The following is a 13,126-nucleotide window of genomic DNA, read 5'->3' on the forward strand; positions in this document are numbered from 1 at the left end:
AATCGATTGGTACGCGTATTAAGTTGGTGCAGACCAAAGCCATAGAGAATGGACTGCGCGATTCGTATATATGGTCGACAATAATGAGAGAGAGGGACCGCGGGAGATCGGGGAGATGGCCAACCTCTCTCTTATCACACGATTGAATGGAAAGAGATAGAAATGGCCGTCTGCCACGGTCCCTCTCTCTCATCCCTATCGACCATTTTGACACACGGATCGCGCAGTCCATTTTCTATGGCCTAGTTTACATCGAGGGTTCGATCCGAGTCGGAACGTAAGAACCAACCAACTACAGTCGAGCATTCCCTTGTCATTCGACTGTAACAGGGGAATGCTCGACTGCAGTTGATTGATTCTTGCATTCTGACTCGGATCGAACTGTCAGTGTAAACTAGGCCTATGTCTTTGAGTGCATCCAGATGCGCAATCGCTCCCCAAGTGTTCAAGGAGCTTTCTCATCCGATTGGTCTATATTTGAAGATCTAACAATATATGTCAATCAGATGAAAGAGTTCACTGTATGCTCAGAGATGCATCCATTGAATTTAGTTAATTAGCCAGCAATTCAGAGAAATCAGTTGCGCTACATTTGAGGCTTATTAAATGGAAATTAGATTATAATTTACAAACACAAATGTTATTGAAAATTTTTAATAAACATTGTTTTTAAATATTAATGTCGTCATTAAAAGTACATTCTAATATTTATTTCGAATATTGAAATAAGTTACTTTATAATTCACGTTACTTATATTACAGATTTTCAGTATTGGATGTGACAATCGGAATGCAATCCAACACATAAAATAGAAAATATTTTTTGATATTTAAATTTCTATTATAAAATATTTTTAACCAATTAAAAATAATGCGATCTATTGAATAGTTATTAAGGGATTAAAGTAACGATAAAAATAACGACTAAATTTTACTGTTACTATAAAATATATAACAATCATTACCATTACAAACAAAAAAAAATAACGATTGTTATCGAAAAAAACGTCGAAAACGGTGTAACAGCTTTACAAGCGCTTAATTTTTCAATCTTGATAAAAAATTATTGGTTTTCTATAGCTGAAAACTAACATATACTTTTGGAATGAGATAGGTACGAGTATATATTTGTTATTTGGCAAAAGCGAGAAGGTTCTAGTGCAGTTTAGTGCATGAATAAAAAAATCTCAAATGTGTGCAAATTACGTTCAATTAGTAAAAGACGATGCCCTGGTGTTTAGCTGTCACGCTAACATCTCTTTGATTAAGAGAAATATGGTATAGGACTTTTCTATACTCAGTTATTTGGTCTACTTATTTAGTTTATTTAATCCACTCTGTCTTCTCTCTCTTCTCTCTCTCTCTCTGCACAAGAGCGTTTTCAATAATTATCAGACGCCCTGTATATATAACGTGCGTATGACTTATTTTAATTCTATAATCACAGTTGCATTGAAAGCAGAAATTAAATTATAAAGTCCTCATATATAAGTACATAGTAACAAAAATCTTATTTATCTCAAAATTCTTTAGAAACTCAAGAAGTATTTTGCTATGTATTATCGGTTAAATTCAGTGGGAAATTTGATGTATCAATGAGAAGTTCTTCGTTTATGTTCTGCTGTTTTTCTTCCGATTCATACTCTTCGATGTCTTCACTTAAATCCGTTAAAGTTTGCGGCCCGGTAGATTTGTATTGAAATGCGGAATGTGACAAATCGACTTCAACTGGGAATAATGTTACTGTCGATAATAAATCCTGTGTATTGGCATAATACTTGGCTAGACCTGCTGCAAACTTGTGCAACTGCCACACAACGTCCTGAACGTGTTTATTGTCCAACAGTTCAAGCTTTACTAGCACGTCTGAGCGAAGCTTTGCAAATCTTGCACGAGCTTCTTGCCGACATCTTAGTATCAGACGATATTCGTAATTGCCTGTTTCAACGCGATAAAGAGGCTCTTGCAGAGCGACACAGCTTTGCTCTTCGTCGTCTAATTCTTTTACTTTTAAACAATAAGATAAATATTCAAATTTTGCATCGGCATACTTGCTAATGGTTAACCGTGTATCTGGTATGGCTTTGTTAAGATATGTTCCCAAGTCACTTAATATTGGTTTCAGAGTTTTTAACATTATCATCCCAAACTTTTCCATTTGCCTATGCTGCTCTCCAAATTGTCTAAAGGCTTCACTGGCACGTGGCTGCGGTTCTCGAACACCTATGGCAGCAAAAGCATCCCCGAATACTGAAAAAAAAAAAAACATTTGAGTAAATACCGTGTAATAATTTTGTGCAGCTTCTGACAATACCTATTCAAAACTTTTGTACCTTTATAAATTTGTATCAGATCGAAAAAAGCATGTAATGTAGCTTTAGCATGCGTAACGAGACCTCTATAGAAATTTTCCGTGCGCTTCAACATCATCAACCTTTGAACAAGAGCATCATTACAAAGGATAGCTCGCGATAGTCCAAGTGCGTCAGCTGTAGTACTACCCATTCCTTCAACTAATCTATGCTTTACCTACAAATTTGAAAATTTAATTATTATATAATTTCAGCAGAATAAAAGTTGTTATAATGTAATCCTATACAGAATGTTTCCTCAAATTCAAACATTTAAAATATCTTTATTGTCCTTAATACAACAAAATATAAAAAGAAAAAATTATTCATTTTGAAAGGACAAATATTGTAAGATAAGCAAAATATTTTTCGTAAGTCATATTTTTTGAGATATCAAGATTATCGCCCTTTTTTAAATAAAAATGTACGATTTTCATATATATATACAATTCCTTTAATTTAATCTACATATCTCTTTTTGTATATAGAATAATTAGAGAAATTATCAAGATCTTCGTCATTTTTTAAGATAAAATTATGATTTTTTATATATGTAAAAAAACTATATAATTTTATTTCTTAAAATGACAATCTTGATATCTAAAAAAATATGACCTTAGAAAAATTCTTTGCTTATCAACATAATATTTATTCTTTCGAACATACAATTTTACTTTTAATATTTTGTTGTATCATTAAAACCAACCAGAGATATTTTAAATGCTCGAGTTAGAGAAACTACCTTGTGTATATATATATATATATATATATACCTTTTTTAAAGCAATGTCGAGTGTACGACCTTGTTTTGGATCAGCATGTAACTTGTTGTAATTAATGCTGACTTGCGAATCGCAGGATTGTATCATTTTTGCAACTTCCACTTTAGTTTTACCCTTTACTGATGCTCCATTCACTGCCACAAGTTCGTCCCCTGCTTGAAGGGTACCATCTACAGCAACAGGTGTATTGTCGAAAATTTGTACAATATAAAGACATGGGCAAAGTGGTGCACCACCGCCAATGCTTATACCGATTAGATTACTAGTATCCTTCTGTATTATAACATTCCCAGATGTAATTGTCATGCCCCTGAAATGTAAAGAAAATTTATAAAAAAATATATATAATATGATCTTTATAAGTAAATATATTCCACTCTAAATCTTTTAGAAAAAATTATTAAATATACAAAAATAGACTTCATAATAGACACTTCTTGTACTTAATTTATTCATATGAGCAGTCCTGTCTAATCAATATTGAAAAATATTTCAGGTTTTATAAAATTCAAATAGATTCATAATTAAACATTAAATAAGTAACGCACATAGGGTATAATGTATATTAAATTAATATGAAATTAAATGTTGACCTCAAATGACAAAATTTCATGTTATTCATTTTATACGTACATAACTAATATATACACATATAAAAAGTTATATAAATAATATATAACTAAATATATATAATAAAAATAGTTAAATTGATTACATAAATAATGTATAGGTTTTGTACATACAAAAAATATAATACAGAAAATATAAAAAATTTGTTTCTTCTGTTTTTTTATTACTTTTATTAAATAAAATATTAAAAATCATATTCAAAGACACTGTAAATTTATTAACATATAAGCTTTAAGTTATATAAATATTTAATAATATCAATTTCATGCTATGGATAATTTTAAGTGCTTTTAAATTTAGAAAAATACCAATTATCATACGTATTCGATAAAAATCTTTTACTGAATTAAATTAATGGAAAAAATATTTTATGGTTTCAAAATCAAACATAAATCAAATATAAACTGTCTGTATGAGCTTCCATGGTTGTATGTCAATAATTATAAGGCAATAAAATATAATTTGCAAACAATTTAAATGTACTTACCAACAATTTTCATTGGTAAGTACATTCCAATAATTTAAATCTAAATTATTAGAAAAATTATATCTCTTATCACCTTACAATATATTATAAATGTACTAAAAACCATGAAGATTCATATTAAGAAATTCATTTATATTTGGTTTTTGACTGAGTTCCCTGCAATATTAATATAATAAATTGATAATATAAATGTTTTTTTCATGATATAAAATGTTTAATAACAAAACTTACAGGTTGATGAGTTGTGGCTGTATATACTGATCTTGCGTGACCAGTTCTATATCTGGTCTAAATCCCAATAAGCAGTGTAAAAGGAAAACTTTGAATTTGATACGCAAAAAGACAAGAATATAAAAATATCAATATAATCCAATATAAAAATAATATAAAAACAGTGCGTACATGCGATCTTCCATCATAGCCAGCTGGTGCATTTCCATGCTAACCGATGGTATGGTGGTCAGAGAGATAAAAGCTTTATCCAAAGTTGATATGTGTACAAACTTTGAAGCATACTAGTATTTGTAAACGTGGTTGGAATAATTGAATCGTTTGTTAAACTTTCCCACCACACTGTGACATTCAGGCATGCATTTTACGACCAAAAGAAAGCATATTAAGGCTGTAATATAGCATAACACGAATGTAGTATAATAAATTATAACTAATAAACATTAATATCCACGATTTTCTACATAACTAACATTTTATCCTCTTCAAAGAAGAAATCATCTTCAAAGTCCATGCCCAGGCCAGTCATATTCGCTAATATCTGAAATATCGACGATTGTTATTTATACGTATCATTCTTTTTTCAATCTCTAGCTCAGTGTAAATGTAATGGGGATTATACAATGACTCCTTTTGCACCGTTAAATCGCTTAGTACACACATCAAATTGGTGCGAACTAATGACCTAGTTTACATCGTACACTTAATACGGGTACTAGTAGTAGTAGTAACTTTCTATTGAATTATCTTAATGTCGGCGATACGTGTAAACATATATATGATATGAATATTTGATTAATCATTTTGATACGTACTGTATGTATCAATTTGAGGTAATTATACACTTCCGCTAAAGCAGCTCCAAAATTATCAATAAAATTAAGCTTATTCGATAAGTTTTTACATGAAACGAAAGAATCTGGCAGTAACAAGCGTTGTTCTGCCCCGAGAACGGAGATGGGAGATATTAAGCGTTAAGTACAATGACTATCGAGGTTAGGAAATTTGTCATACCTGCGAAATACTGCGATGTGAACGCCGAACGTGTACTGCAGTTGCAGTCACATTTTCATGTTCTATTGTTGGATTCAGGGTGCTGTCCCATGATACGGAAATTACACCGCAACTGGATCCGATTTGCGTCGTACGACGCTCTGCAACCAATCAGAAAACAGGATTCCGATGATACGAAGCAAAATCCATCGGAATCCTGTTTTCTGATTGGTTGAAAAGTGTCGGATGCAGTGTGAATCCAGCAATATGGCCACATGTGCATGCGTTTTTAACATTTTTCGCTACCTTGTCATCGAGTATCATTTTAGGGCCTGAGCACAATAGAGGAACAGGAATTAGATATTAAGATTTTAACCTATTAAAAACTGATTACATCGGAATTACACGGTTTCTGATGGGTTGAAATCTTAAGATCTAATTCTTGTTTCTCTATTGTGCGCAGGCCCTTAGACTCACCAAGAGTAATAAAAAATTATTTTAATAAAAGACTACGAGTCACACTAAAATAGAATAATGATAATAGGATACTGAAAAATATCTTTAACAAAGTTTTCTAAATTTGTTTTATTACTTTTAATAGAACAGTTTTTGCCGGTATTTTCCGCGCCAAAATCTGTAAATATTGATTTTTACCACCATAGACTTTATAAAAAAAAAAATATATATGAAATTTTACTAACCCTGAAAGAAAATCATAACAAATATTCAGTGATTAATATAGCATGTATTAGCTACAGAGTATACATGATAACAATATTTAAAAAATGAGAATACAGTAAAAATTAATCATCCTATTCGATCGATATAACTAGTTCTATCTTAATCACAATCTATTATTTAATTACAGGTCTATTCGACTAGGATCAGGGATCGTGTTGGTCCATTCCTTTTATGTACAGTTACATTGTACATATAATGTAAATAATCAAACATTTTGATAAAAAAAAAAAACGTATACTTTTTTCCCAACCATAGAAAAGCGATCACGAGTAATAAGAGTTAGTTCTACTTTTCTTTCTTTTATTTGTATATGCATAATGTATGAAATAGTTAATGAAACATGCATAAAACATGTTTGATGTTTCTCTATATAGGATGAAAATATATTTCGTGATTCTGTTCTCTATGTATGTATATGTACACACGCATGCATGCGTACACACATACACACAGGATACATTTTAATCAATCAGGCAAATATTTTGAAAATATGCAATTTTATCAAAAATGGTTTTTGGAATATTACAACTTTTACTTGGAATGTTCTTTGATTGCATATTCTCAAAATATTTTATAATATAGGGTGTAACAAGCAACTATCAGGCTAGTTTTTTAAAAAAAGTGCCTTTTCTTGAAAAATGTTTCATACAAAAATTATAGGATTTTAAGTAGCGCACATTAGATAATAATATTAGTGTAATCTTGAATAGCGTTAAAAAGTAACAAGATAAAAATTACCTTGTAATGTTGCTTTGAATATTTTAACGAAAATCCCTAATTTTATTGTGTATTTTTATAGCTGATCTCGAGAGCTTTTCAAGGCACTTATAATAAAGATATTTTTCATAAAGTATTTTCTGAGTGATGAAACTGTTTCTATTAAAAAATTTCAAACTGATTTTTACGTTACATTGACAATGCAATCTAAGATTATATTAACATTACTATTTAATGCAACACTTAAAAGCTTACAATTTTGTCTGAAATATTCTTTCAAGAAAATGCAATTTTTCAAAAAACCAGATTGGTACGGTTACTTTGTTATATCTTGTATATATCAGAATTCTGTTTTTTGTACCGTATATTCAACAGAGTGAACTATAATTCTATTATATTTTATTCTCATTTTATCTGCTGATCAATAATATGTGCTAATAAATTCAGTCGATCTTTTATATAACATTTAATACAACTATTCCGTCGTTAAAAGAACCTGCTTTTGTCGGCGGATTTATTTTTAATAGACCGTCTTATTTAACAGTAACTATGTGTGCCGCTATTTGGATAATTACGAGGGGCATCTCAAAAGTAATAGCGAATTTGATTGGACGTACTAATGCGCACTAATGCATATTAAAGTTGTACAATGATTTAATTTGTGTAAAAGTAAAATGCAAATATTTCGAATTATAAAATACAGATTTTAATTAACACAAAAACATGTATTAAAGACTTCATGGTTTAATCCGCTTTTATATTTATATTAACATACATTTTTACGTCAATTTACGTACGACAGAAGTTTTACAGTGCACCAGTGTGCATTGAGTGTATCCAGTTAAACTTGCTACAAGTTTCCTTATCATGGAAAAAAAAACCGGTTACGCGAGTATGAAACGAAAGATCTTGATTATTCCTTTCATGAAATTACTTCTTCACAACAACAGACAAATGAAGTTAAAGTGGAACCGAAAAATTTTAAGAATAAGGCTTATGGTTCCTCTCGTATTATAATATCAGAGAAGGCTGTTTCATGAGTTCATCCTTTATTCCGATTCCGGAAGAAATCCAATGCTTATTACAGTTAGGAAAACAATTTTCATTACCTGATTATGATCGCAGAGATGTTGTTCGAGTTCATAAAAAATATTGAAAACAATATAAAAATAAATAAATTCAGTTCTGAACCAAAGTCTACAAATAGAAATTTATCTATCCTGATTTTGAAAATTTTTTTGTCCTTCAGACCTCAGAAAGTTGAAGTTAATAATAAATTAGCTTATCTAGTTAAATCTACGAAACAATTATATATCAAAGAAGAATCCGTGTGTTGTATTCACAAAAGCTAATGAAGGCAACATCACGGTAGTCTTAGATAATAATGAATACAAATAAAAAATTATGCAAATGCTTATTAGAAATTGTTAAAAGTGCATAAAGACAGATAATTGTATTATTACATAGATATGCGTATTTATAGGCTTGTTATAGACTTTGATTAAGATAACTTAAAATTGAGAATACCATTAATTCTATGCATGAAGCTTCACTTATTAATTATATGGCGTGTATCATTTGTCGAAAAAAAATTATATTTAGAAAAAGTTTATTTAAAACATTGCTGTATTTTTACTTAATTCAACAAAATTTTTGCTTAACTTACTGACAAAAAGATACTGAGGTTTTATGACCTCTTTGAAATAATTTGTTCAAAACAATATTGCAATTGTTTCGAAACATATCTCACTGTAAGAAGTTATCTAGTCAGAAAGTAAAAAAAAACTTTTTTTAGTTAATATAAAAAAAAGTAGAAATTGGGTACAATTTTACATAAAAAATATTAATATTGCAACACTTTTGATCTGAGGTAATTTCAAGATTAATTTTTCTTAAACCGCGCGAATTATAATTTTTTAAGTCCTATGTTTATGTGCTTTCTCAGATTAATAATTAAGATACAGATTAATCTTGATATGACTTTGAGAATACCAATCAAATTGAGATTATTATTTTGTCTTCTTCAAAACAAAATAATTTTTATTTAAAACATTTTTTGTTAAAATAATGTAAGAAGTAAGATATTTTAGCCATCTTATATAGGATCAATTAATTCTCGTGACAACGACCGTATGTGGATAGAGCGGACTTAGTCGAAAAGTTCTGTATTATTTTGCAATTTTCGCACAATACTTAATAAAATATTAATTTCTAAAGATCGTCGGAAAATCAAATTTCCTAGGAAAATACCCAGCAAACTCTAAATATTCTTGAAATATTCATAAAATGTTGCTGAAATCCCCAAAAAATATTCCAAGAATATTTCAAAATATTCCCGAATATTTACGTAAAAGAAACATTCAAATGTCGGTTAAAAATTTTATTTGTATATCGTTACTTATTCCGAGAATGTTCCATGTATATTCCGCAAAATTTTAATTTTTCCAAAAATTCCATGTCAAGTCGTCCGTGAATCAGTTTTTAAACTAAATTTTACTTTGGAAAATACATTTAATGTGACTTTCTCCAGCCGGATAGCCAAACTATATATATAAAGAAGCGGCTGAATACTGGATAATTGTCGGATATCCGTTGCATTTCTATTAACTATTATTACTATTATCCCTATTAACTATTACTATTATTATTATACGAAAATTGCAAAATGGTACAGGACTTTTCAAATCAGTTTAATCCGTTCTACTTGCATACAAGCGCTGTGTCAAAAAATTTGGGATACCATGTATATGTATATATGTATGCGCGCGCGCGCGCGCACATACACATTTTAATAGCGATTTTTTTTAATTTTTTAATTCTCCATTATCATCACGTTGTGCTTCTGGTTCTGACAATGGCAACCATTGTGCCGAAGCACCTTTTCCAGATAATACACGTTGAAACAACTCTTTTTGACACGAGCCGGATACTTCGCACTTACCTAAGAGATTACCATTCGCTCGCAGTACAGAAAATAGTAAGACACACTTCGGTAATATGTCGCTATTAACATCAAAGGTAAGAATATCATTCCAGACGGGAATAGTAGCCTCATGTTGTATACTCGATTTTTTCTTCTTAAGATTTTTACCATCTTGCATAAGTGATACCTAAACAATGTTCATCTTAAGTAAGAAAATTTTAGGACAAGTATCATACATATACATACCTTCACATATGAATTAGCGTTTGCGGGATCATCGAGAATGGGTAAATTTCTCGCCCTGACAATAATAATTGTCAGTTTCTCTATAGACACCTGATATGAAATAGAGACCATTAATTCACCCAGAGGTGGCGCTCTAAATCCACCCTCCACTCCATATCGCAAAACTGGTTGTACGATAGTGATCAAATTTGTACCGAGATCCGGCACGGAAGAAAGAGGAAGTTGTACATAGCCTAAACCACGATGTCTCGTAAACGCATCAAAATCATAGAGCAGGATTTCTAATGTTCTTCCAGCCAATGATGATACAGGCGTTATTTCAAAAACGAAATCTTCGTCGAATACTACAAAAAGATATTAGATATATAAAATATTTTAATGCTTTAAAGAGAATTGAGTCATTTTGCGATAATCCTGTAAAAATAACAGGAGGAAGACATTTACCAGGATTCAAAGTACGCCTGTGTATTGTAGTTTGCCACACATTGTTACGATCAGGTAACAAACGTATCTTGGCGTAAGGATCTGCGATGCCGCTCAATTCTCGAGCACGAAGATCATGTGCCTTTATAAAACGAAAAGAAATATAATTATTCCGATCTATATATTCAACGGTAATACTTAATGTGCATGAGAAGTAGATATAAAAAACGTATGAAAAATTATACCTCGATAAGTTTCACGGTAAGTATTCCAGCGTTAGTATCATACATCAATCCTAACTTTAATTCACCCCTAATTTCATCGGACGAAGAAGTTGAAGAGGAAGATGACAACTGTAGTACAAAATTATAATTACCTGTAGTAGTAATGCAATTATTGGTAAATGAAAAATTTAATGAAAATATAAACCTTGTTTCGTGAAGCTGACTCGATCTCGACACTATTCAATCTGGAGTGAGACCCATCCATGCTCCGTGGCGGTCTGACGATTATCATGCGTTTCTCAGATGCAATCAATGTGCCGTCCGGAATAGGCGGTGCAAGTGGACTCATTGGAGATGGGGAAATATCATCCGATTCTGAGAGATGTTGTATAACTGCGGAAGAAATTTTCAGATACACAAGATGGTTCACGTAACACGAAAATCGCAAATAATTAAAATAAGCTCTTTAATTGTTTCAAATAAAAGTCGTGTAGTTTGTGGGAGAAATAAAATGGTGTAGCATGTTCGAAAGATATTTCCAATTCAACTTTTTTTTCAAATGTCAGTCCCTACTTTCTTTTATAAATTCTTAAAGCTACTGAGTTTACAGTGTTTTCAAAACATTTAGCCAATTTAGCAAAAAAACCATTTAAAACATCTTTATCCATTTTATACTTAAAATGGATTCGAAAAACTCCTTTTACATTTTGCATTTTGAATATACTTTTTTAAATATTTTACATTTGGTCTTTTAAATAGAATTTGAAAAGCATTTTTGGCTAGAGTTTTTCTAGTAAAAGTTAGGACACTGTCTGGTGCGCACGCGCGTCTATCATCAATAGAGAACACACGTATGAGATAAAGTGAGAAAACAACAAACTACAATAAGCTATTTTACTCTATCTTACTATCGCTTTCGTTTCCTGAATATGGCGGAACCAATAAAAAAATCATCACTCGGTGACTTTACTCTTACTAGAGTAAATAGCTCTGGCTGATTCTTACAGTATGTCTCAGGTCTCAGCCTGATATTTCATGTATCATACAATAAGGCTTTTCAAACCTGTTGATTGGCTGTAGGACAGAAAGGCTGTCTCGGATCTATTTGTCCTACAGCGAATCATAATTTGTCTATTCTTCAGTTTGCGAAACTCTTTTTTGTAACTCTTTAATACAATTTTTAAAACACACGTATATACCTACCTCTTCTGGGAGAGTCACTGGCAATGCTATCAAATACGTGATCAGATTGCCATTCATCATCATCTGAATGACTATCATTACGTTTGATAATTTTATTATCCCGCGAAAGCGCGACACCAGCTAAAACATTCTTCGATGACTTAGCTGCCTCCTCGGCTCTATCCAACAAATCTTTTTCAAACCTGAAAAAAATTTTACTATTTATTCATTTTTCCGAATCTTTGAAACATTTTTCCATATCTTTCGTATTTTTCGAGATATTTGCCTGGGGCTATTAAAATGGGGGACACCTATTTTATGTTACACTCTAACAGAAAGAAAATACAAAGTTACATGCCAGTTGAGTGGTCCTCCAACCGAAGTAAGCAATCGGCGGCGACGTGCACAAATGGTATAGACAATCACTGCAGAGAGTGCCCCGGTAGCAGCTCCAACTGTGCTTAGAACTGCAACCACTCCGGCACCGTGAACATCCATTTTAATTATGAACCTATATTTATGAGACATTACAATCAAATTTGATTTTTCACAAGAAGTGATCTGTGACACCATAATTTGTGATGTATTGTCGTGTATAGATACATGATACTATTAAATAATCAAATTTGTATACAAAGTGGTGCTCCACCAACTTCTAAAATGTGTTCTAAAAATCATTTTAAGCAAAAAAGTTCATATACACTATAAATTAATTTGGCTCAATTTGAGATGAAGAATTTAATTATTGTCAGTATCAGTAATGCAAGTTTAACTCAGAACAAAATATATAATTTTTCGTAAACTATAGATTTTTCAATACCTCTTTTTTAATATTTTTTAAATGCAAAATAATTAGAAGAATTGTGTTAAGTATGCAAACAAGTTTATATAACTGCAACTTTATCTTAAAAAATAGCAATAACCTTGGAAAATAAATTTTTACGAAAATTGATTTTACTATTACTTGTCCCTTTCAAATCATACAACTTTTGTTCCAAACATTTTTTTTCATAAATTTAGCTATTTCTATGTCATTTCGTTTAATTAATAAGTTTCAGTTATTATTAATTAAAATATAATATTCTGCGTGCATGCACACGCACACGCAGTACTTTCTTTGCACGTGTATTCTAGTACATGCCCTTTAATACATATGTTTCGCTTTTTCTTTTTTCTTTTTCCTTCTTTCCGCCCCC

The 13,126-nt window shown here is 30.9% G+C and overlaps 2 protein-coding genes across 5 annotated transcripts in view; both read right to left on the reverse strand.

Moving 5' to 3' along the window:
* Positions 1 to 1,125: 1,125 nt before the first annotated feature.
* Positions 1,126 to 5,547, reverse strand: PICK1 (protein interacting with PRKCA 1). 4 transcript variants are annotated; one of them, XM_018503729.1, is made up of 6 exons: positions 4,955 to 5,022; positions 4,653 to 4,872; positions 4,482 to 4,538; positions 3,125 to 3,443; positions 2,334 to 2,529; positions 1,126 to 2,250 (listed from the first exon to the last, which is right to left on the reverse strand). In XM_018503729.1, exons 2-6 carry the CDS (start codon positions 4,688 to 4,690, stop codon positions 1,553 to 1,555), a joined length of 1,308 nt encoding a protein of 435 aa, XP_018359231.1. In that variant the 5' UTR covers positions 4,691 to 4,872; positions 4,955 to 5,022; the 3' UTR covers positions 1,126 to 1,552. The 4 variants fall into 4 exon arrangements, with proteins under 4 accessions (XP_018359231.1, XP_018359233.1, XP_018359232.1 ...); XM_018503731.1 differs by lacking the exons at positions 4,482 to 4,538; positions 4,653 to 4,872 and adding an exon at positions 5,496 to 5,547; XM_018503730.1 differs by lacking the exons at positions 4,482 to 4,538; positions 4,653 to 4,872 and adding an exon at positions 5,297 to 5,502.
* Positions 5,548 to 9,395: 3,848 nt separating this feature from the next.
* Positions 9,396 to 13,126, reverse strand: part of LOC108758731 (synaptotagmin-5) — a 4,420-nt gene continuing 689 nt past the window's right edge. The window contains exons 2-8 of the mRNA XM_018503812.1: positions 12,289 to 12,441; positions 11,952 to 12,133; positions 10,954 to 11,141; positions 10,770 to 10,877; positions 10,546 to 10,666; positions 10,102 to 10,445; positions 9,396 to 10,042 (exon numbers count right to left, since the gene is read on the reverse strand). Of these exons, the coding sequence (XP_018359314.1) occupies positions 9,737 to 10,042; positions 10,102 to 10,445; positions 10,546 to 10,666; positions 10,770 to 10,877; positions 10,954 to 11,141; positions 11,952 to 12,133; positions 12,289 to 12,428 (1,389 nt within the window). The 5' untranslated portion in view covers positions 12,429 to 12,441 and the 3' untranslated portion in view covers positions 9,396 to 9,736. The remainder of the gene's footprint in view (positions 10,043 to 10,101; positions 10,446 to 10,545; positions 10,667 to 10,769; positions 10,878 to 10,953; positions 11,142 to 11,951; positions 12,134 to 12,288; positions 12,442 to 13,126) is intronic.

The sequence above is a fragment of the Trachymyrmex cornetzi genome, unplaced genomic scaffold, assembly GCF_001594075.2.
Source record: "Trachymyrmex cornetzi isolate Tcor2-1 unplaced genomic scaffold, Tcor1.1 scaffold16, whole genome shotgun sequence".
Lineage (NCBI taxonomy): Eukaryota > Metazoa > Arthropoda > Insecta > Hymenoptera > Formicidae > Trachymyrmex > Trachymyrmex cornetzi.

Excerpts from the sequence above, each read along its gene's own strand:
- PICK1 (XM_018503729.1), bottom strand. The coding sequence starts at position 4,690 with ATGGAAATGCACCAGCTGGCTATGATGGAAGATCGCAT. Across the intron at positions 4,539-4,652 it reads GCTATGATGGAAGATCGCAT|ACCAGATATAGAACTGGTCA; the intron begins GTACGCACTGTT and ends ATTGGGATTTAG. Across the intron at positions 2,530-3,124 it reads TCGACATTGCTTTAAAAAAG|GTAAAGCATAGATTAGTTGA; the intron begins GTATATATATAT and ends TCAAATTTGTAG.